The 27,354-nt window shown below is 38.1% G+C and overlaps 1 protein-coding gene across 1 annotated transcript in view; it reads right to left on the bottom strand.

The window, feature by feature from the left end:
• Positions 1-27,354, bottom strand: part of DNAH8 (dynein axonemal heavy chain 8) — a 335,946-nt gene that overhangs the window by 51,089 nt on the left and 257,503 nt on the right. The window contains exons 77-82 of the mRNA XM_072746190.1: positions 27,060-27,178; positions 25,307-25,509; positions 13,608-13,681; positions 11,087-11,239; positions 10,557-10,712; positions 1,521-1,637 (exon numbers count right to left, since the gene is read on the bottom strand). Of these exons, the coding sequence (XP_072602291.1) occupies positions 1,521-1,637; positions 10,557-10,712; positions 11,087-11,239; positions 13,608-13,681; positions 25,307-25,509; positions 27,060-27,178 (822 nt within the window). The remainder of the gene's footprint in view (positions 1-1,520; positions 1,638-10,556; positions 10,713-11,086; positions 11,240-13,607; positions 13,682-25,306; positions 25,510-27,059; positions 27,179-27,354) is intronic.

The following is a 27,354-nucleotide window of genomic DNA, read 5'->3' as shown; positions in this document are numbered from 1 at the left end:
GTAATCAACTATAATATTCATTATACTAATGCCAAGCCATTAGAAAAAAGTAGTGTTTAGTGAAGAAAGGAAAAAAAAATCAAGTAATCAACGATTTAATAAGCTTTCCTAGTAATATGTTTTCTGAATCAGTATGAGAACAACTAGAAAATTATTCATTCACAGCATTTTTCTACAAATCAATCCTTTGCTGTCTCATTCTGTGAACTATAACTAAATCAAAGTATTTATTAATTTCCATAGCAAACTTATTCTAGCAATACATTAGAGATATTAATACTTTTTTTTCACTTAATACATTTGGAGTAGGAAAAGTAAGAATGCTTGATTTTTTAAATTTACTTTCTTTTGGCTAAATTTTGATTCATTAGCTCCACTGCCTTTCAAAGCAATTATTCCAAGGTTAACTATTATTTGTATATACCAAATGATAAATAATAACAGAATATGAACCCATACGATATAATTTTTCATCAAACTGTCATACTCAATTTAATATCCTTTTGTAACTTCAAGGAAAAATGATGATTTGATTCTAGATCCTCCAGGGGCCTACATAAAAATTCATCATGGCTCACCATCACCATACTGATACTTCAGTATCTATATATAATTAGCTCGAGATCTACTATGAGAAAAAAGAAGGAGGGACGGTAAGAAATTGGTATTGAGTTCTTATTGTCCACCATATACTGTGTTTTCACAAATGCTAACTCACTTATTCCTCACAGAAACCATGGCCACCTTGTAGATGAGGAGGCAGGCTCTGAGAGGCTCATAAACTTGCTCAAGATCATGGAAAAAAACAGATTTCCAATCCTTTCTAACACATGTGGATGAACAACTGGGTTGTGTTCTTAGCTCTGTGAGGAGGAAGTCCTTTATTCTCTCTTGTCCATTATCTCATCAGTACAGTGGGGAGAATAGTAATGCCTTCTGTGCCTACCTACAGATGAGATCTTGCATGCGTGAGCACTCTGAGACTTGTGAAATGCTAGACAATGATCAGTGACCATGATTAGAAATTATTTCTATCTATTTGCATAAGCTTAAACATCTGTTAAGATGTGACTAAAGGTGAGAAAGAACTTTCGCATGGGTCAAGAGAGAACATTTTCACTTCTGAAGAGGCATCAGGGAGATGCTGGAAGAAAGGTCTGATATGAGATGTCTGTTCTCTTGAAGTGCATTGGAGCACTTACCTGTGATATGAGGAAGGCCGTGGAGTTTCTGCACACACTGAGTTTCCTCATTTGTGGTCTGTCTCTGTGGTGTGTGCACGGGAGAGGTTTGAGTGGGGGGGCGGGGCACACGAATATGCAATCGGGGTCTGAATGCACTCCTTATGGGCAATAGAGGTGTGAGGGGAAACGACTGGACCAGTAAACAAGGGATCAGAATGGGGAGGCCCTGGGGGAACCCCAGCAGGTTCAACTGTATATTATAGACTGAAAAAGTCTATAGAACCTTGATTTAAGGACAGCAATAAAAGTAGGGGGGAAAAGAATAATTTCACTCACTTTTTTAATATCACATTCATCAAGGTGGTTCTGGATGAACTGGACACTGGCTGAAAAGTCAGCAGAATTGAACTCATAGGGAATATTCCATCCTAAGGGACCAAATTTGCGCCGCTCCTTAACAAGACAAAGGAAAGTAAGTTGAGATTTTGAAATCGAATGCAGCTGATTTCTCCTGTTATCATTAAAACACAAAGTACAGGAAAAGGAAGGCATGATAGGGAGATAAGGTGATGTCATAAAAGAACAGTATACAATTTTGGATACCTTAGCCACTAAAATATTATTCCATGGCTCTCTTGCCAGGTGGTTTGCCAGAACAAGTCCTCAAACACTTGCCAAGTTGGGAATTCTTGGGTTTAAAAAAAAAAAGTCCAGGTTTCCATCGCCAATTCAAAAAAAAATGCCTTAGGTGCTCAATAAATATCTGGTAAATGAACTCATATGTTCTAAGTTAGACTCTTAAAAGTTTCAAATCTTAAGTGTAAGAGTTTGAATTTTTGTTTTTCCAGTTGAATAACTTAAGCGCTCAAGAGTATTTAGACCCCCCTACTAGTTTTACTTTGTAATCTTGCAATTTCAGACTCTGAAAACCCCCAACTCTATTGTAAAACATGACACATCCCTCTTAAAATGTTCACATTTCCCTCATCTGTTCCCTTCTATGAAAAAAAAGGTGGCTAAATGTTTTGAATTGCCAAATTACCCGGAAACAATCCAAATGGGCTCACATAAAATGATTCAATATTCTGGAGACCATTTTAAATGTATGTAAGAGTTAGAACTGGTACTTCCAGGCTCTGATTATCTAGCAAACCACATAGATTAACTCAGATATCACTATACCATTAGCTTTCTCTGCCCTGGCATACAACCAGCCTCTAAAGAAGATCCAATTATTTATTTGGGTTAGCCTCTAGCCCTTTGACCCTAGTGGCTGAGGTGAGAATCCATGAGGAGAGTAGAAGCCCAAGAATCTATGGGAAGGAATAATTCTATTTCTTTACCTCTTAATATATACTAACTTTTATTTCTCTCTTTTGTTTTCCCTAACCCAACACACACACACTCTCTCTCATGATGTTTTCACAAGTCATTCCAATACTTCTTACTACAGCTGCTCCATGCTTTCAATCCTAATTAAACCACCATTTAAAGGAATTTTAGTTTAGACAAGCTCGTGGAGAGGTCAGAGAAAAAAAATTCAGAGAGCAAGAAGGTTTAACTACTGATTTTCAGAATATGCTTTTAAAATATTAAGGAAACCATGAAAATTAATTTGGATAATTTGGGTCCAGATGTCCTGACCCTGGGAGATCAGACTGTTAAATAAAAATTCAAACAAGTAAATCTTAAAGATCTCCATGGCTTTATTGAACAGTTGATGAATCAAGTAGCGTCCCACTTAGCAAATAGGAAAGAGCCTTGAAGAGCTACAGAAAAAGAAAAGTTTTTAAAGGCAGAGAGGAGATGACACAAGGAAGTGGTAAGAGAGAAAAAGGATTATTTGGGTCAAAGGATTATTTGTCCCCCTTCCTTTGGGGAACAAAAGAGGTCTACTAGGGGATTACCACACTAGCACTGACCAGGAAATTTCAGATTAACTGGTTAAAATTACATTTCCTGGAGAAGTTTGAAATTGCAGTTAGGTTATGTATGATTTTTCAATTTGGTGATGTGGGCTTAGCACAAGTAACTCTATTGTGTCTGTTGTCTCCTTTTTAATAAGACTGACAGCATACAAATAACTCTTAAAAAACTAGTACACTACTAACATTACTTCTAGACCTATACTTCTTTAGGTTAGGTTGTCAGGTACTAGCATTTTCTATGGTGTGACTCCCATTCTCATCTCTTAGCTGATTAAAGTTGGACAGCCAGCCCAAGAAAGGCCAACCAGATTCCTCCTCTCAGGAATTTGGACTTAGGGTTCAGAACTGCTACCTAGAGTTTACTCTAGTTAGAGTAAACTAGTGAGACTTGGGGCAGCCCCGGTGGCGCAGCGGTTTGGCGCCGCCTGCAGCCGAGGGCGTGATGCTGGAGACCCAGGATGGAGTCCTGCGTCCGCCTCCTGCAAGGAGCCTGCTTCTCCCTCTGCCTCTCTCTTTCTCTCTGTGTCTCTCATGAATAAATAAAAATCTTTTAAAAAAAACAAACTAGGGAGACTTTAAACTTGAGAGCTGTGAAGCATAATCTTCCCTTGAACACAGAGAAGGTGAGAAGGAGCAGAGGTGCCCTGACCAGTGGTTTTATCCCAGGTGCATAAGGGGGAACCCTGGCTCTTAAAGGTGTCAGCATCGGGGATCCCTGGGTGGTGCAGTGGTTTGGCGCCTGCCTTTGGCCCAGGGCGCGATCCTGGAGACCCGGGATCGAATCCCACGTCGGGCTCCTTGTGCATGGAGCCTGCTTCTCCCTCTGCCTGTGTTTCTGCCTCTGCCTCTCTCTCTCTCTCTCTCTCTTTGTGTGACTCTCATAAATTAAAAAAAAAAAAAAGGTGTCAGCATCACTCGATGGCTGTCTGCTTCCTGGTATCAGTACTCATGTTGCCATGATGTTTTTCTAACTGTTTCGTATTAAAATGCTTGGCCCTGTAAACCAGATTTTGAACCTTGATAGTGAAAAACATGTCTCCCATTTTTGTCTCCCCTTTGTTTCCCCTTTTTTGGGGAAAGGATTATGATTGTGTAATAAATACTAGATTGATTAATGATTATTATCAAAATGAAAGGCACTCTCCTTCTCACCCTCTGTGGGGTCATTTCTGAGGCTGACACAAATTCAAAAGAATTTCTTGAGTGGATCTCAGAAACACTGAGGTAAGCCTCCTCCAAGTTATTTTGAAGCCAGAGTAGGTTGAGAGTGAGTGGAGAGTGTGATATTAACATGAAAATGCATTCAGCTAAGCCTTGAGTCTCTGGAATTTCTTCCATCTTGACACCTTCAAAAAAAAAGAAAGCTAACTACTTATTGGTGAAATGAAAATGTTTTCCCATTTTTTAAAAAGAAAATCAACTCTAAAATAGTTTCACCTATGTTTGACTTAATTTTTTTTTAATTTAGTGTTCAATTAGACAGGAGACTGAATGAAAAATAATTCTTCCTTTCCAATTACTAGAACTGCTTATATTGGCTCTATGGAAACACTCCCATTTACACGCACTGAGCCATTGCAATTCTGTTGCTCCTTAAATTGTGATCTTTGAAAATTGTTCCAATGCTGAGATTTGCTTCACTTTATGGTGTTTACTATCAGATTTCATTTAAAGCATTTACTTTTTAGGTTGGTTCACTAAAGTCATAGACTGTTTAGCTTATCTTGGGGGAAAAAAAGACAAGATCTTGGGGGGTGACTTTTCTTTTACAAATGAAGTAATTTCAATTTCTTGAAAATTTTTTTTGTATTCACTCATCTCTCTGAGTGACAATAAAGAAATAGGCCTGAATTATCACCATGGAATACTATCAGAACAGACTCAAACCATCAGAAGAAGAACTAAGAACTCACTTGGAAGCTCAGGAGCAGGAGGCTTTGCTAGAACTTGGACTATTTGGAATACTGAATCTCTTCAGTTCAATTAGTGATGAGTCCCATGTGAGACAATGGAAAAATATTAAAATCAATGTATTTTCAAGAAGTTTTAATCTGGTTGAGAAAATAAGACTTAGAAATAAGGAAAGGACAATGTGTTAGTGACTATAATTAACTGTCAAAATATAACAGATGATAAGCCTGAAGAAGACATTCAATCAGAGGCTTCTGGGAAGAATGCAACTGAAGCTAGTCTTTGAAAAAGAGGGAGAAAAGACTTCCAGGCTTCTCAAAGGCTATGAGGAAAGACAGGAACACAAAGCTCCAGATTCATCAAGCAGGAGGCTACAGGTAAGTGGTTTTACTGCAGCAGAGAGTGCCCTCGGGGGAGTAGCTAGAACTATGTGCTCTCATGATGATTCAGGAGTGGCACATAGATTTGAATGTCAGAATGAAGAGTTAAAACCTGATTCAACAGAAGGGAGTTATTGTTCATTATTAATTTGGAGAGGGGTGATCTTATTTTATTTTATTTTTTAAGATTTTATTTATTCATGAGAGACACACAGAGAGAGAGGCAGAGACACAGGCAGAGGGAAAAGCAGGCTCCCTGCAGGGAACCTGACGTGGGACTCCATCCCAGGACCCCGGGATCATGACCTGAGCCAAAGGCAGACACCCAACCACTGAGCCATCCAGGCGCCCCAAGAGTGGGGTGATTTTAAGAAGACTAGTCTACTCTTTACTGAATTTGACTAATATGGCTCCTTCTTTGTATCCCAAAGAATCTACAAAACACAGAACTATTAGTGAAATACGGAAAACATGGAATCCTCTTTTGGACACTGAAGACAAATTGCTCAACGAAGTCATCATCTTAATGATGTTAAAGCCATTTCCAATTTTATGTTAAACTCTACCTCAGCCCCATGAGCCCACCTCTCCACAGCCCAACACAGAATCATTTCAGCTGCATCTGCAAAACAAGTCTTTCTTTGGAACGTCACAACCTGTTTCTTTAATTACTGGAGCTCACGTAAAATGAAAAATGCAATCCATATTATAAAACATATGGGAAACTTTAAAAGGTAAAAATAATGAACAGAAGTGACCAGGACCCCTGGCAAAAACTGCCAAGCAAAATGTAAAAGTTCTTTCTTTAAACCTGTATCATATTACTGTAATTATTCTGAGGATATTTAAACGAAGAACTTTGTAATCATGCCTCCCCAAAGCAAGAACTTCCTATGCAGTATTAAACTTGAAGGGAATGTTTGTCAAGGCTCAAACTTGAGAGAGAAAACAAGATGTAGGAGAAGAAAACACTTTTCTGAAAGAAGAACTGCTGGCAGTGGATTTCCTTGGGCCCTGTTCCATGCGGCCATTTTCATTTCATATTTAATTATTTTTAAGAGCCAGGATAAAATATCCAAGTCTGCAAATGCCACTGCAAGCCCCTAGAGCTCCTAATCAATGACTTTAGCAAGAAAACTTCACAGACTTGTGCATAAGCCATTCGAAAAGTCCCAAAAAGTGGGCCTCAAGGTGGGTAAGCCAAGGTGATGAGGAGAAAAGTTCTAAACCACGAAAAGGACACAAAAGTGATGAAGGACACCTGTCTTAAGGGCAGTGGGTATTTGGCAATTATTCTCGATTCTTGTTGTGTATTAGAATCACATAACAAGTTTTTAAAAGGACTGAGCATCCCACCTTGCTGCCTCCTCCCAGGGATTCTGGGACCCAGACAATGCTGAGAACCATTTCATTAGACATTCATTGGGTCCAATGGACTCTTCAAACAATGGATAGTACACTGACCATCAAAGGACAGCACACTGACCACCAGAAAATGCTATTCTGACTTTCTGCAGGAGGTATTGGGAGGACACCACAAATGTTAAGTATTGAGTTTTAAAAGAACAGGACTTTGGAGGTAGATATATTTAAAATTAAGATCCTGAAAAAAAAATAAAATAAAATAAAATTAAGATCTTGAAGGGTTAATGTGGCCTTGCTCTGAAATCCAGAATGCCATTGCACTGGAGTTTCTGGGAAACCATAGAGAGATGATATTAAGGCTAGAGGGAAGATTCCAGTGAGAGTAATCTCCAAGAGGATGTGGAAATGTCCTCAGGGAGTAGTGACCAAATAGAGCCAAGGCATCCACTAGCATGCTGGGGATGGTGGGCTCCCATGGAGATGATAGAGGGCTGGCTGGCTAGGACAGAGATATCACCTGACTGCTATAAGAGTGCTGTTGCTATAGTAACTTCTTGGCCTATGTAGATGGTAAGTTAACCTGGCAGAGAGGAGAAAGAAGAGGAGTCGGGGGCAAGAAGAACTCAGTGCAACATTGGCTTATGTATCTGCAAGTTCACATGGAAGCACCCAGGGTGCCCTTCTACTGGGTAAGCCTGCTCCTGCCTCAACCACAAAACAAACCACACTATTTGCTACACCACCCAAGACAGTTGTCCTTGACCAGCCAACTCTACTTCCCCATTGTATGGGAGAGGAAGAATGTTCATTTTGTTCTCTGTAACAGTGAGTGAGGTCCGCATAACACATGATGCCCTTGAGTGGGGGTGAGTTGATGGCATGATGCCAAACCACAGTTCAGTAAGGGAATTACATGGAGGTCACACAGCTCTCCCATTTGACCTCTATTTCACTACCAGGTTCTGCATTCTGAGGTGTGATGGGCTCCAGCATGAACTCCTCCCCAGCTCTGAAGCTTGAGATTATGGGATATGAACCAATTCCCTGTTCTTTTTGTGAGTCTCTGCAAGGACAAATGCATAAAAATCATATTTATATAGAGCAAGGTATATCTAGGTTAATTTGGAGGAATCAGTCAATCAGTTAACAAATCAGGTGTTTGGTTATTATGTCCAACAGTAGTAGAGAAATCTAAGTCACAATCAATCCAACCCAGAACAGTCCTTTTAGTAATGGCTGCACTTCAAACTTTAATATGCACATGAGTCACTGGGGCATCTTATTACAATGCAGATTCTGATTCACCAGGTCCACGGTGGGGCCTGAGATCCATCTCTTACAAGCTCCTGGGCCATGTGAATACTTCTGGCCCAGGACCACAAGCCCCTCAAGAATGCTGCATTTTGCTATCAAGCCAGCTCCATCCTAACAAGTAAAAGAAAATAGTTAGGTGTATCATAGTAAATATTTCTGCTAATAAGAACAGAGGAAACCATGCTTGAATTATCCATGCTCCCTGTGTAGTCATAGAACTTGATAACAGTCTTAGAAATGGGAAAAACCTTGAAAGATCACCTCCTTCTGCCTCTAAACACACAGATGGGGAAACAAGAGGTCCCAGGAAGGACAGAGCTTGACTATCGTCACACAGCTAACTAATTTCATGGCAAGTCTAATGTTGCAGCCTCCTGGCCCTCAATGACGTGCTCTTTCTGGTGCACTGTGACTGGATTTTAAGAGACATTCAACCTCCTAGCTGTATAGCCCTAGCAATGGAGACTTTTCTGTTTTAACCCAAATACAAGTCATGTCAAATGCGAGGACCCTTTAGTCCTAGGACCAGCCTGTGGACCTGTTGTTCTTCTGTGTAGCACTTGGATAATGGCCACAAAAATATAGGTTGCCACACTGACCATATGGAAAATACCCCCAATTATCTCCCCATGATAAGCCCAGTGGAAGAGTTGAATCATCACTACTGGGAACAGAATCATAAAATATATTATTTGTGAATTGGGAATTAAATAACAGAGTTAAAGTAATATTTGTATTAGAGTATGATAAGGCCTAGCAAAACAAACAATTCCCAGATAAGAACGTATGAAATAGGCTTCAATGACTTGAAAGCTATAATTTACAATCCAAAGGCCACAATGGAACTTAGTAAAAATAACCACCCGCAAAGTGTTTAGCCTGATTTTAACTCTCTCAGGGTTCAGGGGCCAATATACAGGAGATGCACAATTGTCTCCTCTCTGCAGTCCTCTCTCCTGGCCACCTGGGAACTCAGTAAAGTGGCAGGGACAAGGGGCCTGAGAGTAAATCCTCCAAATATGTTCTGGGATGAGTACCAAATTCCCCTCCACCTTTGATCAGGGTAGGGAGAGAGGAGGTGAAGCTCTGCATGCTGCTGTACATAGCTAAACGATGACTCCTGGTACAAGCCAGGTGATTCATTCCATCCTCACTCCAGCCTCAGTGAAGGAAGAAATGTAGAAAGGGTTAAAGGAGGCTGTTCATCCTCTCTGACGTCAAGGAGTGAGACAAGTACATTAAAATTATACAGCTTTCAAGTATAGAACAAAATATAAAATCAAATGTAGAGATGCCTGGGTGGCTCAGTGGTTGAGCATCTGCCTTCGACCCAGGGTGTGATCCTGGGGTCCTGGGATCAAGTCTTGCATCGGACTTCCCGCAGGGGGCCTGCTTCTCCCTCTGCCTATGTCTGCCTCTCTCTCTGTGTCTCTCATGAATAAAAACATAAATCTTGAAAAAAATCAAATCAAATCAAATGTAGAACAAAGCAATAAAAAATGAAAATACCCTATAGACAAGTGGCTGTGGAGCCATAAAATTACCAGACTGATATATAAGTGTACAGTAAAACCAAATCACAAACAACTTGAAAATGACAGCTAACTATTGTCCCTCCCAATATCACCACTGCCTTCACTGGTAGGCTCAAAATATACTTCCGTGCTAGGCAGAAGTGTCGTGCTTGACTTTTAGATCTACTGCCTATGAATTTAACCTCTCTGAGCCTCAATTTCTTCATTTTTATTTTATTTTTTCCTGAGGTGCAGCTAATTTATTTTCACACACTAAAGGGAGTGGGGGGATGGACCCATGGTAGGGCTGAGGCTGTGCTGTCCCTGTGTCTAGTTTAACAAAGTTCTCCTGTTATTTAGGACAGTCCAAGGGATAAATTCCTGAGAGTCTGAGGCAAATCACAGGCTTTGGAGTCAGACTGGTTAGATAATCTATGAGAAGCATGTAGCAAATAGCTGATGCTCCTGCTTTCCTGTCTTCTTAAAAGTACTACTATCTTCATTCGTGTCTTTATGCATCTGGACATATCATCAATCAATTTCCTCATTTTTAAAATGGTGATAATCCGACCTCAAGAAACGTGGCTGTTAGTATTACATGAGATGGTGTGCATAACATTCCTGGCCGGCACAGGCACTTTGAAAACCAAATTCCTATCTAAAGAATCCATGTTCAGCTCACAGATATTTATTGAGCTCCAGTAATGCCCTGGATGCTGCTATGGTGGGGGAGAGTCAGCAGGAACAAAAAGCCAAAGCCTTTGTCTCCAAGAGTCGTACACTGTCATGGCCATGGTAAGGGGCAGGTGCACTACACAGACAGGTACATACTATGCCAGGTGGGGCAAAGTGCCATGAAGGAGAAAAAAAAGCAGAGCACGGAGAGCCGACAGCGCAGCAGAGAAACAACATGACATCATTAGCATCCCCCTAAATGTGCAAACTGCGCTCAGAAGTTACCTGCACAGTGGAGTGTAAAAATGCCACTGTGTAAAGCATCGGCTTCCACATGGGTAAGTTACTGATATCCAGAAGGTCTTGATTAATTCCAGCAAAGGTTCTTTTCAAACCTGCGCGTACGCCTTGGGGTGGCTCATTGGTGAATTTCAGAGAAGTCTGTCGTAAAAAGTAAATGGTGATTTTGTTTCTATAAGTTATTGTAAGGGATAAAATAGACATTACAATATCTCAGACAGCAGTGTACCTATGGTACATAAAATGTCAGCTGAACGTCAGCACTGTGTAAATTAATGACATCAATCATAGCTGAGACCCCATCAATCAGTACTGAGTCTTAGAACTCCTCTGTGGAAATATTTGTGATATAATATTGATGATTATAGTCAAGATTTTGACAATTACAGTATAAGATCTTGCAGAGTCTGCTGGATCGAAAGCCTTGTCATGTTTTCATTTTTCAATAACGCCACTATGCCATCTCTATTAGAATGATTCTCAAGGAAAAGACAACTTATATCACAGTAACAAACCTGAAGCAATGTGATTGGAAATCGGTCGTGGGGCTCAGTAGTTATCCACACTCGGAAAGAGTCATCATTGGCTTCTGTGGTAATTAAAGTCTCTAGCAATTCTTCCATGAATTCCAGGCCAAGGTGACAATTTTGTAGTAATACCCAGCCACCCTGCACCCAAAAATGATTTCATATTAGTTTCTTGTCACTTTTTTGCAATGATTTTAAGAAAAAAATGTACAAATTAAAAAGCAAAAACCCTTTGCTTAGGGCATGTAAATACTGTGTTTTGAGTACTTATTTTTTTAATTTTATTTATTTATTTATGATAGTCACAGAGAGAGAGAGAGAGAGAGAGAGAGAGGCAGAGACACAGGCAGAGGGAGAAGCAGGCTCCATGCACCGGGAGCCCGACACGGGATTCGATCCCGGGTCTCCAGGATCGCGCCCTGGGCCAAAGGCAGGCGCCAAACCGCTGCGCCACCCAAGGATCCCTGAATACTTATTTTTTAATGAAATGACTGTACATCAATACAAACATTTCTTCTGCTACTGGTAAAACTGGAGTCAAGTAAGTTGAAAACGATTGTACTCTGACACCCTTGGTTCAGAAGGAAACAGAAATTAAAACCTGAAGTCTTGTTTAAGTACAGTCTGTGCACCATCTAATGGTGGGAATGCGTATTTTGGAATTTATAAAAACTCCTCCTAAGGTAAATCAGAACTGACTCATCCCCAAACCAAATCATCCAAAGTCACAAAGAGAGATGCACAGTAGCTCATGAAAGTCGGAGTCAGCTCACTTGGTGACTTGTGCTACCAGAATACTACATTTTATTCTTTGTCATCACTCTTATCATGTAGTCCCCAAACCACTAATCTTACTAAGCACTATTTTAATACTTGGTAAAACTATCTCTGATAGTAGAAGTCACATAACCATCACTGCAGTACGAGAACACAGACAACCTTCCGATACCCTTATATTAACAAGATCAGATCAATACAGCTACAAAGGGAACCCTGGGTGGCGCAGCGGTTTGGTGCCTGCCTTTGGCCCAGGGCGCGATCCTGGAGACCCGGGATCGAATCCCACATCTGGCTCCCGGTGCATGGAGCCTGCTTCTCCCTCTGCCCGTGTCTCTGCCTCTCTCTCTCTCTCTCTCTGTGACTGTCATAAATAAAAAAAAAAAAATACAGCTAAAAATACTGAGCGCAGTAAATAAATGGCTCATGCATTATGTCTTCTACTGTGAGAGAAAATACAACTCAGACTGGCTTAAACAGTCAAGGGACATGTTGGCCTGACAACTGGGGTGTGCAGAGGAGGATGGACTTCACAGTTATTTTGTACCATCGTGGATCCAGTCAGTTGCTGATTCCCCATTTCTTTCGACAATGTCAGCTTTGTCCTAAATATGATGTCCTCCAAGTGTGGCAGTGTGGCTGCTCCTATTCATGGACTGTTGGTTTTTTTCCCGCCTCATACTATCATTATTATCAATACTTATCCCACATTGAGAAACAGAACATGGAACTTATGAAAGCTAATATTCCAAAAAATGTTAGTGTGAATGCAGTATTGAAATTTAAAAGTTTCTCATTCGTGGAAACTAAAGAAATGATTTAAAGTCCAGAGCTAAACTGTCAAATCACTCAATGGAGTGAATCATTTGAGCTGAGTAAAAATAATTATACATAACTGCCTTGATATATATAAATTAGATACAATATATTATTGAATATAATTAAGTGATAAAGATAAAGGCTTCGGGCACTTGAGAATTAATGACTAACTTGAGAATTTGATGGACCAAGCAGAGACTTAGCTCATTAACCCTCTCTAGTCATTAATTCACAAGCAAAAGCTGCACCAAAGTTGCTAGAAACCTTATGAGATCAAAAGCTTAAACATAAAGTGAGATCCTCCCCTTTTTAAAAATAAGTGGTACGATTTCTTATCAGAGCTGAAATTACTATCTACCAAGCATCTCCAGATAATTAATGTCCTGTGTATTTATTAGATGTTCTGGAAAACATTTCTTAGCATCCCACCCAGCTTGCAATCAATAAAAACTATTACCAATATTTAAACACAACATCCTCAAATATTTCTATTTGTCTGAAACTACCCATTAATTAAGAAAATAAAAGTCTGACTTTAACCAAAAATTGAAATTTAACTGACTTGATCTGTCACTTCTTAAACACTGTCAATATTGATTGCGAGATTCCAGTTACAGCTGCATTCTTAGAAACCAGGGAATGTGTCTGCCTAATTGTCAAAAAATATTTAGTAAAAATAAGAGCTTATGCTATGATGCTATGGAAAATAAAACAAGCTTTTCATGGGGACATCAGATTTAAAATTCATTGGTAATCAAAGGTTGACTACCCATACACTGAAAAAAATGGAAAGCTGATGATGGAGCATCCCAGACAGAATGATTCGGCCACCACTGTGGTCCCAGGTAGACCTGGTGGCCAGAGGGCTACCAGGAAGAATGATGCACCAGCACTAGCTGCCCTCACTACCTACCTGCTGCATAGACATCTGAATCAGCTTTCGAGCGTGTACCTCTTGTCCTTGCCCCATTGAGATAGTTCTGCATTCTGTAACATAGGGGAGGAATCGCTATGAGGAAATGTAAATTTTATTACAGCACTGGGACAAAAAATTAATTTCTCAATGGCTATAGCCCCCCGTGGCTTCTAAGAAGGCCCCTTGTGATTAAACAGGTATGGCCTTTGGTTGTGTTGATGCGAGAAATGGGTGAGGCAGAAACTGGAAGCACCATGGGGAAAGGTGAGGGCAAAGGGAGAGACAGAGGGCCTGACACTGGGCTTTGAGAGAGTTTGGGGGTATTTGGAGAGAAAGAGGGAAAGGACCGATGGTGGGAGACACAGCTACAAAGCTATCACAGGTATTTGGAGGGAAAGAGGATTTTTGAGTTTTGCCATTTTTAAAAAAGATTGGAGATATTGAGAGTATGAGCAGGAGGGGCAGAGGGAGAGGGAGAGAGAAACTCAAGCAAACTCTTCACTGAGCATGGAGCCCGACGTGAGGTTCAATCCTAGGACCTTAAGATCATGACCTGAGCTGAAACTAAGAGTCAGACACTTAACCAACTGTGCCTCCCAGGTGCCCCTCCCCATATGTTTTTTTAAAAAGATTTTTAAAAATTTGTTCATGAGAGAAACAGAGAGAGAAAGAGAGAGAGAGAAGCAGGCTCCATGCAGGGAGCCCGATGTGGGATTTGATCCCAGGACTCCAGGATCATGCTCTGGCCTGAAGGCAGGCGCTAAACCTGAGTCACCCAAGGATCCCCCATATGTTTTTATTAGAATCTTTCTTTGGTGGTTTCACAGGTGCTTCAGTGAACATTTAATTGGATTTTTATTCTTTTAAGATGTCAGGTTTGCAGTGCTTCCTGGCCATTTTGGTTTTGTTTGCATGGCTGTCCATTTTCTGAGAGAGAAGTCAAGGCGATTGGGCCCTAAGAGGGCTACATTAGGGGTAACTGTGCCTTAGACTGGATCATCACCTTGGAATTGAGTGTGAAGAGAAAGTGGAGGCCACCCTGTGTAAAACAACATACATTACCCATCACTCTCCTGCTCATGCTGCTTCTTCCATAGCATATTGTGTACTTTTCTGGTTAGCATATTATACATTCATTTGTTTTTGGATAATTGTCTGTTTTTCCCTCACACTAGAATGTGAGCTCCAGGAGAGGGAGGACTTAGATCCTGGTGGCTTACCCAGCACCTAGACAGTAGGTGCTCAATAACTGCTTTCTTAAACTTTTGAAACTGAGATATAGTTTACCCTTTAGAAGTATACAATTCAATGTTTGTTAGTATATTCATAATTTTGTGGAACTATCATTTCTATCTACTTCCAGAACATTCTTATTATACCCAAGGAAAACATCCATTAGTGGTCACTCTCCATTGCCCCATCCCACCACAGCAACCACTAATCTACTTTCTCTTTTCTAGACATTTTATATAAATGGAATATTATACAGTATGTGACCTTTTATTCTGTCCTCTTTTACTAGCATAATGCTGTCTTGACAGCATTCATCCATGTTGTGGGATGGATCACAACTTTATTCGTTTGAATAAGGTTGAGTAGTAATTCCCTGAATTGATATACTACATTTGTGTACCCATTTGTCAGTTGATGGACATTTGAGTTGTTTCCATTTTTTGGCTAGTATGAATAATGAACATGAATGCTATGAACATTCGTGTATAAGTATTTGTGTGGACAAGTATTCAATTCACTTAGGTATGTACTTAGGAGTAGAATTAGATCATGTTGTAACTTTGTTTAACCTTTTGAGGAACTGCCAGACTGTTTTGCAAATAGCTGCCCCATTTTACATTTCCATCAGCAGTGCATAAAAGTTTTTCCACATCCTTGCCAACATTTACTATTGCCCATCTTTTTCATTATAGCTATCTTAGTGGCTGTGAGGTAGTTATCCCTTGTATCCCATCGTAGTTATCCCATTTTCAGTTGCATCTCCCCAATGACTAATAGTGTTGATGATATTTTCATGTGCTTATTGGTCATTTATATATCTTCTTTGGAGAAATACCAATTCATATTTTTTCTCACTTTCAAATTGGGTATTTGATTTTTCATTGTTGAGTTGTAAGGGTTCTTTATAGCCTCTGTATACCAGATCCTTAGCTGATGTATGATGTGAAAATACAGTCTCTCTCATTTGTAAGTTATCTTTTTCACTTTCTTTGATAGTGCCCTTTGAAGCACAAGAGTTTTAAATTTTGATGAAATCTAATTTATTCATTTTCTCTTGTATTGCTTATGTTTTTGATATCATAACTAGAAAACCACTGCCTAATCCAAGGTCACAAAGATTTACACCTATGTTTTCTTTAAGAGTTTTATGGTTTTAGCTTTTACATTTATGTCTCTGATCAATTTTGAGTTGAATTTTTCATATGGTATGATATAAAAGTCGATCTTCATTCTTTTGAAAATGGATATCAGTTTTTCCAGCACCATTTGTTGAAAAGACTGTTCTTTCCTTCATTCAATGCTCTGGCATCCTTGCTGAAAATCACTTGACCATATATGTGAAAGGTGATTTTATGGAACCACAATCCAATTCCATTGTTACATATGTCTATCTTTATGCCAGTACCATCTTGTTTTGATTACTGTAGCTTTGTAGTAAGTTTTAATATTAGGAATTGTGAGTCCTACACCTTTTTTCTTTTTCCTTTTGAAGATTGTTTTAGTTATTCTGGGTCCCAAGTAATTCTAAATGAATTTTAGAATCAGCTTGTCAGTTTCCACAAAAAAGGCTGCTGGGATTTTGATAGGGATTATGCTAAATCTGTAGTCAGTGTGAGTATTGCCATTTTACCAACATTAAGTCTTCTGACCTATGAACACAAGATGTCTTTCCATGTATTTAGGTCCTCTTCAATTTTTCAATTATGTTTTGTACTTTTCAATGTATAAGTCTTGCAATTCTTTGTTAAATTTATTCCTAAGTATTTTTATGATATGGTATATGGAATTGTATTTATAATCTCATTTTTGAATGGCTGTTCCTATTGTATAGAAAAGTGATGAATTTTTAAATATTGATCTGGGATCCTACAATCTCATTGAATTCATTTATTAACTCTAATAGTTTTTTTTTCATTGACTTCATAGGATTTTCTATATACAAAATCATGTTATCTGCAAACAGAGATCATTTTACTTCTGGTCTAACGGCCCCTGTCTAACAACCTCCAACACAGAGCTGAATAGAGGTGGTGAGAACAAACATCCCTAACTTTCTCCTGGTCTTTGGGGGGGAAGCATTCAGTCTTTTACCATTAAATATGATGTTAGTTGTAGGGTTTTGGTAGGTCACCTTTATCAGGTTGAATAAACGTTTATTCCTTTTTGTTCTTATTGTGCAAGAGTATTGGATTTTTTTCAATGCTTTCTCTGCCCTTATTCAGATTATTAGTGGGTTTTGTCCCTTATTCTATTAATATGGTATGTTATATTGACTAATTTTCATATAACCAATCTTGCAGTCTTGGGATCAATCCATTGGTTGTAGTGTATATGGTGCCAGATTTAGTTTGATAGTAGTTTGTTATGGATTTTTACTTCTCTATTCAGAAGGGATATTGGCTTTCTTGTGATTTTTTTGTCTGGACTTGGTATCAGGGTAATACTTGTCTCATAGAATGAGTTGGGAAGTGCTTCCTCCTCTTTTACTTTTTTGGAAATGTTTGTGAAGAATTGGTGTGATTCTCTAAATGTTTGGTAGAATTCACCAATGAAGCCATCTGGTCCTGGTATTTCCTTTGTGGAAATTTTTGGTTACTAAATCAGCGTATTTAATACTCCTTATAGTTCTATTCAAGTTTTCTGTTTCTTCTGAGTCATCCCAGTACTTGTCTCTTGATAATAATTTGCTCACTTCATTCAGATTATCTAATCTGTTGGCATAATCATTCATAGTATTCCCTCATGATCTTTAAATTTTTTGTCAGATCAATAGTGATGTTCCTCCTGTCATTCCTGATTTTAGTAATCTTAAGTCTTCTCTCCTTTACTCTTGGTCACTCTGAATATTTGTCAATTTTGTTTTCTTTTTTCTTTCTTTCTATCTCCCTTTGTGTGTGTGTGTGTGTGTGTGTGTGTGTGTGTGTGTGTGTGAAGTAATAGCATACATTATCTATTATGGAGGCTTTCTCTTTTCTTATTTAAGGTTCTATTTCTCTCATAACCCTCAGGACTCACTTCCATGGTTTGTTTGTCTAACAAGTTCTGGGAGTGAACTTCCCTGTGCAGTATATACTTTATTTCTCTTGTCATCAAATGTTCACTTACCTGTTTATGACTTTGGGCAGGTTACTGATCATCAAATTATATTTTCTGAACTTTTTAAAAGGATAATTTATATTAACCTCCTTGCCCATTTCACAGTCTCGTGGAGTAGGGGGTACTTAGGGGGTACTTAGGCTCAATATATTACCAATTTTTTAACTTTTTTTTTTTTTACTAGTGGTTGTTAGGTGTTTGATGATGTTTTCAAAGAAGATAACTTCTAATTTGTTGATTTTTTGTTGTTTTTTAATTCCCTATTTCATTTTTTCCCACTGAAATATTTATTATTTTCTTTTTTTTTTTGCTTTGAGTTTAATTTGCTTTTCTTTTATTTAAATTCAATTAACCAATATATAGTACATCATTAGTTTCAGATGTAGTTTTCAACAATTCATCAGGTGCATATAACACCCAGTGTTCATCCCACCATGTGGTCTCTTTAATGCCTGTCACCCAGTTACCCCAAGCCCCCACCTCCCTCCCCTCCAACAACCCTCAGTTTGTTTACAAGAGTTGAGTCTCTCTCTTTTTTAAAGATTTTATTTATTCATTCATGAGAGACAGAGAGAGAGAGAGAGAGAGGCAGAGGGAGAAGCAGACTCCATGCAGGGAACCTGATGCGGGACTCGATCCCGGGACTCCAGGATCATGCCCTGGGCCGAAGGCAGGTGCTATAAACTGCTGAGCCACCCAGGGATCCCCAGAGTTAAGAGTCTCTTGTGGTTTGAATCCCTCTCTGATTTTTTCCCATTCAGTTTTCCCTCCCTTCCCTTGTGGTCCTCTGGACTCTTTCTTATATTCTGCATATGAGTGAAACTATGATAATTGTCTTTCTCCAATTGACTTATTTCACTTAGCGTAATACCCTCCAGTTCCATCCATGTCGATGTAAATGGTCTTTTCCAAAGGCTGAGTAATATTCCATTATGTGAGTGTATATATACACACACACACATATATATGTATATATATATATCATATCTTCTTTATCCATTCATCTGTCGATGGACATTTTGGCCCCTTCCACAATTTGGCTATTGTAGACATTCCTGCTATGAACATTGAGGTGCAGGTGCCCCTTCATTTCACTACATCTTTATCTTTGGGGTAAATACCCAGTAGTGCAATTTGCTCTTCTTTTCCTAGTTTCTTAAGGTAGAGGTTTAAGTTATTGACTTGCAATCTTTCTTCATTTTTAACATAGGCCAATAAATATTTTATAAATTTTCCAAATGGTTTGGAACAACTGGACTGACTGACATTGGAAAATGAGGAAGCTTTGTCATGAGAGGAACTCCCAAAAGAAGGGGGATGCAGAGGGTGTTATAGGAAATGTTGTTGCAGGTAAGAAAGTATAATTACACTTTGGTGGTTTGGGGTTTTTTGTTTGTTTGTTTGTATTTAAGAGACTTTAATAAGAATTCAACTGCTTTTCCATTTCTTTCCAAAATTAAGCTTGTCTTTCTTTCACTTTGTTTTTTCCTTTTTAAAAAATTCTTATTTCTAAATAAGTAATATATGCTCATAGTGAAAGCACCGGAAAATACAGGAGAGTATAAAGGAGAAAATACTCTGTGTCTCTCATGAATGAATAAATAAAATCTTTCAAAAGAAGAAGAAAATGAAAATCATAAATAACCCTCCCTAGATTTTAATTCTAATCTTTTTAATATGCATAATCCACAATAATTTACTCTCATTTTAAAATTTAGAATGTTCTGAAAACTGAAAATTTTGCACAAAATCATTGTTGTGGCAAAAACTGACCTGACTGCGGTTATTTATAGACTTTATTTATCCCTATCTCTATGAATATTAATACTCTTATCTGCCATATATTATATAATATATGAAATATTACCTTTCTAAAAGCTGGAATATTCTCATTTCTGAAACATATCTGACCCCAAAGGTTTTGAATAAGGGATTGTAGATCTAATTGTATTAAAAATTATATATATATATACACATGTTGTATTATGTGTGTACATATGTATATATATATATATATACACATACACTCATTTATGTTATTTTAAATCTCTACTTCTTAACAGTATACTGTGAGCATTTTACTGTCATTAAATATTATTGGAAAAGTTTTTAATGGTGGCATGGTATTCCATTATGATGATGCATCTTTGTTCATTCAACCTCTACCCTTTTGTATATTCAAGACATTTTCAATTTTTCAACATTATAAATAGCACTAAAGTAAACATTGTTGTATATAAATCTTAATATGTATCTCTTGGAACGCTCTTAGAAGAAATCCATACATATAAAATAGTTAAGACAAAGCATACAAATATTTTAGATTTGTGATATATACATTAAAGAGAATTGCAAGTATCGCTAGCTAAAATGGAATGCTGTCATTCCAAGCTCACATGTCTATCCTCTTTTGCATTTTTAAAAAGATTTTATTTATTTATTCATGAGAGACACAGAGAGAGACAGAGGCAGAGACACAGGCAAAGGGAGAAGTAGGCTCCATGCAGGGAGCCTGATGTGGGACTCAATCCCAGGACTCTGGGATCACGCCCTAAGCCAAAGCCAGATGCTCAACCACTGACCCACCCAGGCATCCCTCCTCTTTTGCATTTTATTGAAGTTTCAAGACTTCATCCGGTCAATCTGCTTTGGTTTTGGATTCTGGTATTATGATTAAGAAAATCTTAGCTACCCCAATAGTATCAATATATTCTTTTTTTCTTTTATAGCTTTATTAATCTAGAATTAACTTTGGAATTAAAAGTGAGATAAAATTCTTACTTTTCTTCTAAAGTTAACCAGCTATCCCAATGATGTTTATTGACTAATCCATTTTCCCTCTATTGATTTGAAATGTGAACCTTATCATAGTCCAAGCTATTATAGATACTAGAGCCTAATTTGAGGCCTTTCATTTTGCTTCATTGATCTGTTTATCTATTCTGAGCCAGTTCACGCTGACTAAATTATTGCCATTTGATAAAGGTTTACAAATATGGTGGTGCTCGTTCCCAATTATTCTTTTTTCCTTTTCAAAGCTTTCTTGGTTATTCTTCTCCATTCATTGTTCTAGAAGATCTAAGATCCCTATACTATTCAATTAGAACAGAAAATACAGCTGGAATTTCAATTAGAATTGTATTAAATTTATAGATTAATTTAGAGACTATTGATATCTTTACAAAATTGAATCTTTACACTGGCAATGTGGTTTAACTCTCATTTATTCTATCCTACTTTTACACCTCTAAGAAAGTTTTATAGTTTTCCTCTGATAGGTATTTTAAAAATTATTTCAGTTTTGTTTTTATTGCAATAGTGAATGAGATTTTTTACATTTTATTTTACAAGAATGCTCCATTAATTTTTTTATATATTTATTTTGACCAGCCACCTTGCCAAACTATCCAGTTAAATCTAATAGTTTTTCAGTTGATTCATCTGTGGTTTTAGTTACATTGCCTGAGAGTAATGATGATTTTTGTCCCTACTTTCCAGTAGTTATATCTTTTATTTGTGGTTCTTACAAGCCATTAGCTACATCTTCCACGACAATGCTAAATAATGGTGGTGATGGCAGACATCTTTATCTTATTCCTGACTTTAATGTTTTAGTTGTTTACCACTAAAATGTTGATGTCTGAAGTTCATATTCACTGTCGTATTAATAAGATATTCTCTGTCTCTGCTTCTTAAAAGTCAAATACAAATGTTGAATTTTTGTAAAATGCCTTTTAGCATCTATCAAGGAAATAATATGATAGCCTATGGAAAGGCCTTTTACTTACTGTTGTGATGAAATTTCTTACTACTGTATCTTTCTTTTGGCTGACCCATGCATTCCTATGTGGTCAAGGCAAATTATTATTTTTTGTATGTTATTTTTTTAATGTTATAATGATTTCTCCTTGCTTTCATTTTCGTTAAGATCTTTACATTCATATTGATAAGTAGGGTCTATCTGTAGTTTTCTTTCTTTTGTGAAGTTCCTAAGTTATCTGTCTATATCAAGATAATGCTATTCCCTTAAAAGAAAGAGGAAAATGTGCCCTCTTTTTCTATGTTCTGAAATGGAATAAAACACGTGAATTTTTTAAAGGATTTACTAAAAATATTGTCCAAGCCCAGAACCTTTGCCGAGGTCATAATTTAAAAACTTCTAATTTTTCTCATCTTGATTATTGATGTATACAGGTTTTTTTACCTTTTCTGAGAAACTTTTGTAAATTTGTATTTTTCTACAAACTTGTCAATTTTAATGACATTTTTAAGGTTATTACCATAACTATATACAATTCTTTTATTTAAACTTTTTCATCTGTGTGTTTTTTATACCAATTTTCTCATTCCTTCTTCTGTATATTTGTGGGTTTGTATTTTACTTGTTCTCTTTAATTTATATTTGGATTCTATTTTCAAACCCATTCTCCCTCTGGGACCCCTCTCTCCCTTCTCCAGGCTCTAGTAGGGTTCTAGTAGGGTTCTCATGCCATCTGTCCCTTCTCCTTCTTGCCCAGGCACCCAGTGCTCCTGGGCAGAATTTATCTGCTCTGAGTCTCTCACTGCGGAGGCTGACAGGCACCTGACAATATCCATAGTGAGAAGTTTTTCTTTTCTTACAAAACCTTTTTGACTCAAGCCCATCCCTCAAGGTGCTGTCTGGTAACTGCTTAAGTCATCCAATGAAGGCAGGGAGGGGAAATGAAAGAGCACACCGTTGTAGTGGGATTTGGAAGCCCTGAGATAAAGCCTGAATTGGATCTATCCCCAACTAGCTGTCTGATCCGATCTTCAGACCTTAGTTTCTCTAGCTATAAAATAAGGTATTTGAATTTCAAGATTTCCAGCCTATTCACTTTGAGCATTCTATGATTATCTATTATCCAGTTACCCAAATAAAATATTTGTGGTTGAGACTAGATTAATATGTTATTCTGTCTATATAATAGTTTCATTTTCACAGCTATTTTAGGGATTTTTATTTTTTATTTTTTTTTTAAATTTTTTTCTTTATTTATTTACGATAGTCACACACACAGAGAGAGAGAGAGAGAGAGAGGCAGAGACACAGGCAGAGGGAGAAGCAGGCTCCATGCACTGGGAGCCCGATGTGGGATTCGATCCCGGGTCTCCAGGACCGCGCCCTGGGCCAAAGGCAGGTGCCAAACCGCTGTGCCAACCAGGGATCCCCCCTATTTTAGGGATTTTTAATCCAAAGCAGTGAAGAGCATGAGATTTTCTAGCATTCTTAAAAACTATTCAGCAAAGAGTTCATTATAAAATTCATTGGGTCCTTCAGGATCAAATCTACTCTATTTTAGCTTCCTTACAAAGTAACCAACAGAAACTTGAATGATTGTTGGAAAAACTAAAGTCATGGCAAGAAATGGAAATCACCTAATTTTCAAGTAAAGTAGTATGATAACATGTAATAACACTAAAGGTAATAGCACAGTTCCAGCCTTATGTATTCATTTAATGTCATGGTTATAATATCTCCCAATGGAGACCTTGAGTTTCTTAATTCTGTTCTTAAGCCCTTGTCCTAGACAACAGCACTATTTTGAGGTAACATGTGAAATTGTAATTCTAGTTGGAAACACACCTATCTTCTAGGAACAATATTGCCTTCTAAGACATGCCTCCACTCTAGCTCCATACATGTAGTTCCTGCTATGAACCTATCTCTGCAGCAACAGTTCACTGATTGGCCCAGAAAGGAGCACATTACCAAATCAAAACCAATGAATTTCTTCTCTTGATATTTGTACTTGGGACCAAGAGAGTAAGGGGACTTTCCTTACTGCTAAACCTACTGAACAAGTAAGCAGTGAAGATCATGAGCAACCAGAGACCAAGAGTTCTGTCACATAGAGATTGGCTCATAGTAAGACAGAAAAAAGGAACCCATAAGCAGAGAGAAATGGGGGTAGCCAGACAAAGCAATGGGACAAAGATCCATAGAGGAATACATCTGAGAGAGATCTGCAAACTACAAGGCTGCAAGAGAGGCATCACTCTCAGACCAATGAAGATGACTGGCACATTGCCATAGATTCCAGAGCAACACAGCCTACATTAATATGGTTAATGAGACTTAACCAAGAACAGTTGCTATTAGAACCTTGGAGCTTTTTACATTGGGTATCAGTGCTCAGACTGAAGAAAGTGATCATTCAAACATGGATCCATATGGAACACAGAAGGGTGTGGTGACAGTGAACAGAGCAAAGTCAAGATGGGGAAAGAAGGAATGAACAGAGACCCATGCTATCCTAAGCTAATGGTTTACAGTAATTTCTTCATGCAGGACATCTGGTGAATACTTGGAGAAGACTTAACTGCTTTTATATCATTTTATGTTAGCAGAATAATGAACTCAATATAAGTTTTATTTCATAGGGTAGGGTTAGTTATTCATAATCAATCACTTTTATGATCTTTACAAAAAGACAAAAATAAGTTAACCCAATAAGGTATTAGTTATAGAGATCTGAACCTGAAAGACACCAAATGGCAATTCCAAACACATTCTGATGTCCAGGGTATGAAGAGCAGATAAACAGCCTTCTTACAAATAGCCATCTTATAAGGGGTGGCTCAGTCCTACCAAGATGTGCTCTGTATCATACAGGTCCTCATCCACTGGCCTTACTGACTCAGTAACTGCTCTCATTACTTATGTATTTCTAACTCCTTGCCCTGCCTCCTCCTCCTGGAGCAACTTTCTTTCTATCTCCTACTATCCCACCTGATGAAATTTTATATATTTTCTAGATCCTACTCAAAATATCATCCCCGTGACCCTTTCCTTGCACCCCCTGCAGTCTGAGTAGCTCTGAATCTTGTAGTCAGGTGTGTCTGTCAGAGTTACAGCATTGTCTCAATTACATGCTTACATGTCTGTCTTTCCCGGCTATGTTGTATTCAATCTCTTGAATACTTCTTGAATCTCACTTGCTGCCTATACTACAGGGTTATTAAATGAATAAATCCCTAATTACTGTGTGTCATAACAATGGTTATAGTTTTTGAATTTATGACAAAATAGACTTTTCTGTAATTTTTATATAGACATGGCAATATCCCTGTATGTTCATTCTTGCGACTCTGCTATCCGTGTGATATATTCCTCTGCTCACAACTTAAAAAAAAATAGCAAAACTAACATTAGTGTGTTCCTCTCTGCACAAAGTTATCTGTATCATACCCACACTCAAGGAGATCTGAAAAGGGAGCAAAGAGTTTGATATTTTTTCTAACTCAGCTTTGTACTTCTAAGAATCAGTTATGAAACTATGAAAGGCAATGTTTAATAAGACAAAAATATGGCAGTTTTGCTAAATGGCATAGATTTCTGGTCATACCCAGCTTCAGTTTCTTGGCCAGTGCATCAATTTGAATGGTAGGATCAGATCCCATGGACAGGAAACATATCAAAGGTGTCCGTGTATCACTTTCTTCCCAAGTTTTCTCCAGATTTAAGATAACCGGTTCAGTGTATTTCTCTTCCAAAGAATCTGCAATATACTTTCTTGCTTGAAAAACAGTACGGTCTGGGCACCAAGACCTAGAGATGAATACAAGTTAGAGGGGAAAAAAATATTTTTTAAATCACATCAGTGGTAGGGTGCCTTGGTAGCTCAGTCCATTAAGCATCCGACTCTTGATTTTAGCCAAGGTCATGAGCTCAAGGTCACGAGGTCAAGTCCCACATCAGGCTCCAAGCTGAGTGTGGAGCCTGCTTGAGATTCTCTCTATTCCTCTTCCTCTGCCCCTCCCCCACCTCGCTCACATGCACGTGCTCTCCACCTCTCTCTCCAAACATAAATATTTACAATATTTTTTAAAATCACATCATTAATTATCCCTAGTCCCTGAAGCTACCAACTTCAAGTAAGCAATTCCTCATTCAGACTAACACACAGGAGACCATGCTCATTCTCTGATATTTATCATGTGCCTACCACCCATCAGGCCCCACTTCAAGTGTGGGGACTTAGCAGGGACACAAGGGGAGATGTTCCTCTGCCAGCTCCTGAACATGATGCGGGGGACATCCTGCTGCACATTCTGAAGCTCTGCAGTGTTCAGGGGAGACTTAAATATACACAGCAACCTATCAAATAAATATCATTTGATATTTTATATTTTAGATCATAGACAAGCTCTACAGATTCTTATTTGCTAATAGATTGCGCTCTTCATTTGACATGGAGTCAATTGTTAAATGATGGGTAAAAGAGACATCTATTAAAAAAAAACACAAAACAAAAACAACAAACAAGTAGCTCCTTCCTCCTCTGCACATCATAAGGTCACCACTGCTGACCACTCTGATCACCCTCAAAAAGCAGACAACATCGAGGAAACAACTTGTTCGAAGAAATGCAAGCTCAAGTGTATAATGTTAGGAAGACAAAGACTACTCCAAAATAATCCTACGTCTTTTTGTTGTCCTTTTGGTGGTCCCATCTACCTCCCATTCCACCCTCCTACCTTGGCCATCAATCACTCTCTCTCTCTCACACACACACACACACACACACACACACACCCCTCCCTTCCAGTATGGAAGCCTTCTTTGAGCTACTGGATATTTAGAAAATATGAACAGTGAGAAGGAAGAGAAAGAAAAGAAAAGAAAGAATTTTCTTCCTTATCATCAATTTTGAAATTTTTTTCCATTTTTAATAGCCAAAACAGCATTTATACATTTAAATAGGCAGGTCTTGACTTTTTTCCTCAGGAAAAATGGAATTTCAGCTTATAGACTAATTGCCTTGCAACTCTGTGAGGTCCATTTTTTTTTTAAGAAGTAAATTCAACAATAAATGATTCACTCAATGGTAAATGATGAACGAAGGGAATAACAAAGGCATATTTTTCATGTTTTTTTTTTTTTTTTGCTAAAAGCCCCATCATTAATACATTCCCTGCCACCATCACCATTTTATTTGCTTGTCAAGGAACTAGGAATTGCCATCCCAAATGGCAATTTGGAAGTGCACACATTTATAATAACCACTGGGACACACTGAAGTAAACTTACCGAGGTAAGATCTGTAATTTGACAAGATGACGAGTGATGTTTCTAGGTCTGATAATACCTATTCTCACCTGATAAGTAAAAGTTTGCGGCAGGTATCGAGTGAATCATTATATCCATCAGGGATAATTTCTTCCTCTGGAGCATCTTTATCAAACCAGTTTTTCCATCCTTTCTCATTACGAGATATCTACAATAAATAAGCCAATTAGCAAGCCATAAGAATAGATGCAGTTGGAATATACTGGAGAGAATTCTGAATAACCTTAGAGGGTCATTCTTTATAGGCAGGTAGTTTTTCAAACATAACCACACAGTTTACTTTTTTTTTTTTTTCAGAATCAGTGACTCAAGGAACGTGGGTAT

This window comes from Vulpes vulpes, chromosome 1, assembly GCF_048418805.1.
Source record: "Vulpes vulpes isolate BD-2025 chromosome 1, VulVul3, whole genome shotgun sequence".
Taxonomy (NCBI): domain Eukaryota; kingdom Metazoa; phylum Chordata; class Mammalia; order Carnivora; family Canidae; genus Vulpes; species Vulpes vulpes.
The sequence above is the reverse complement of the archived record's forward strand: the minus strand, read 5'-3'. Positions and strand labels throughout refer to the sequence as shown.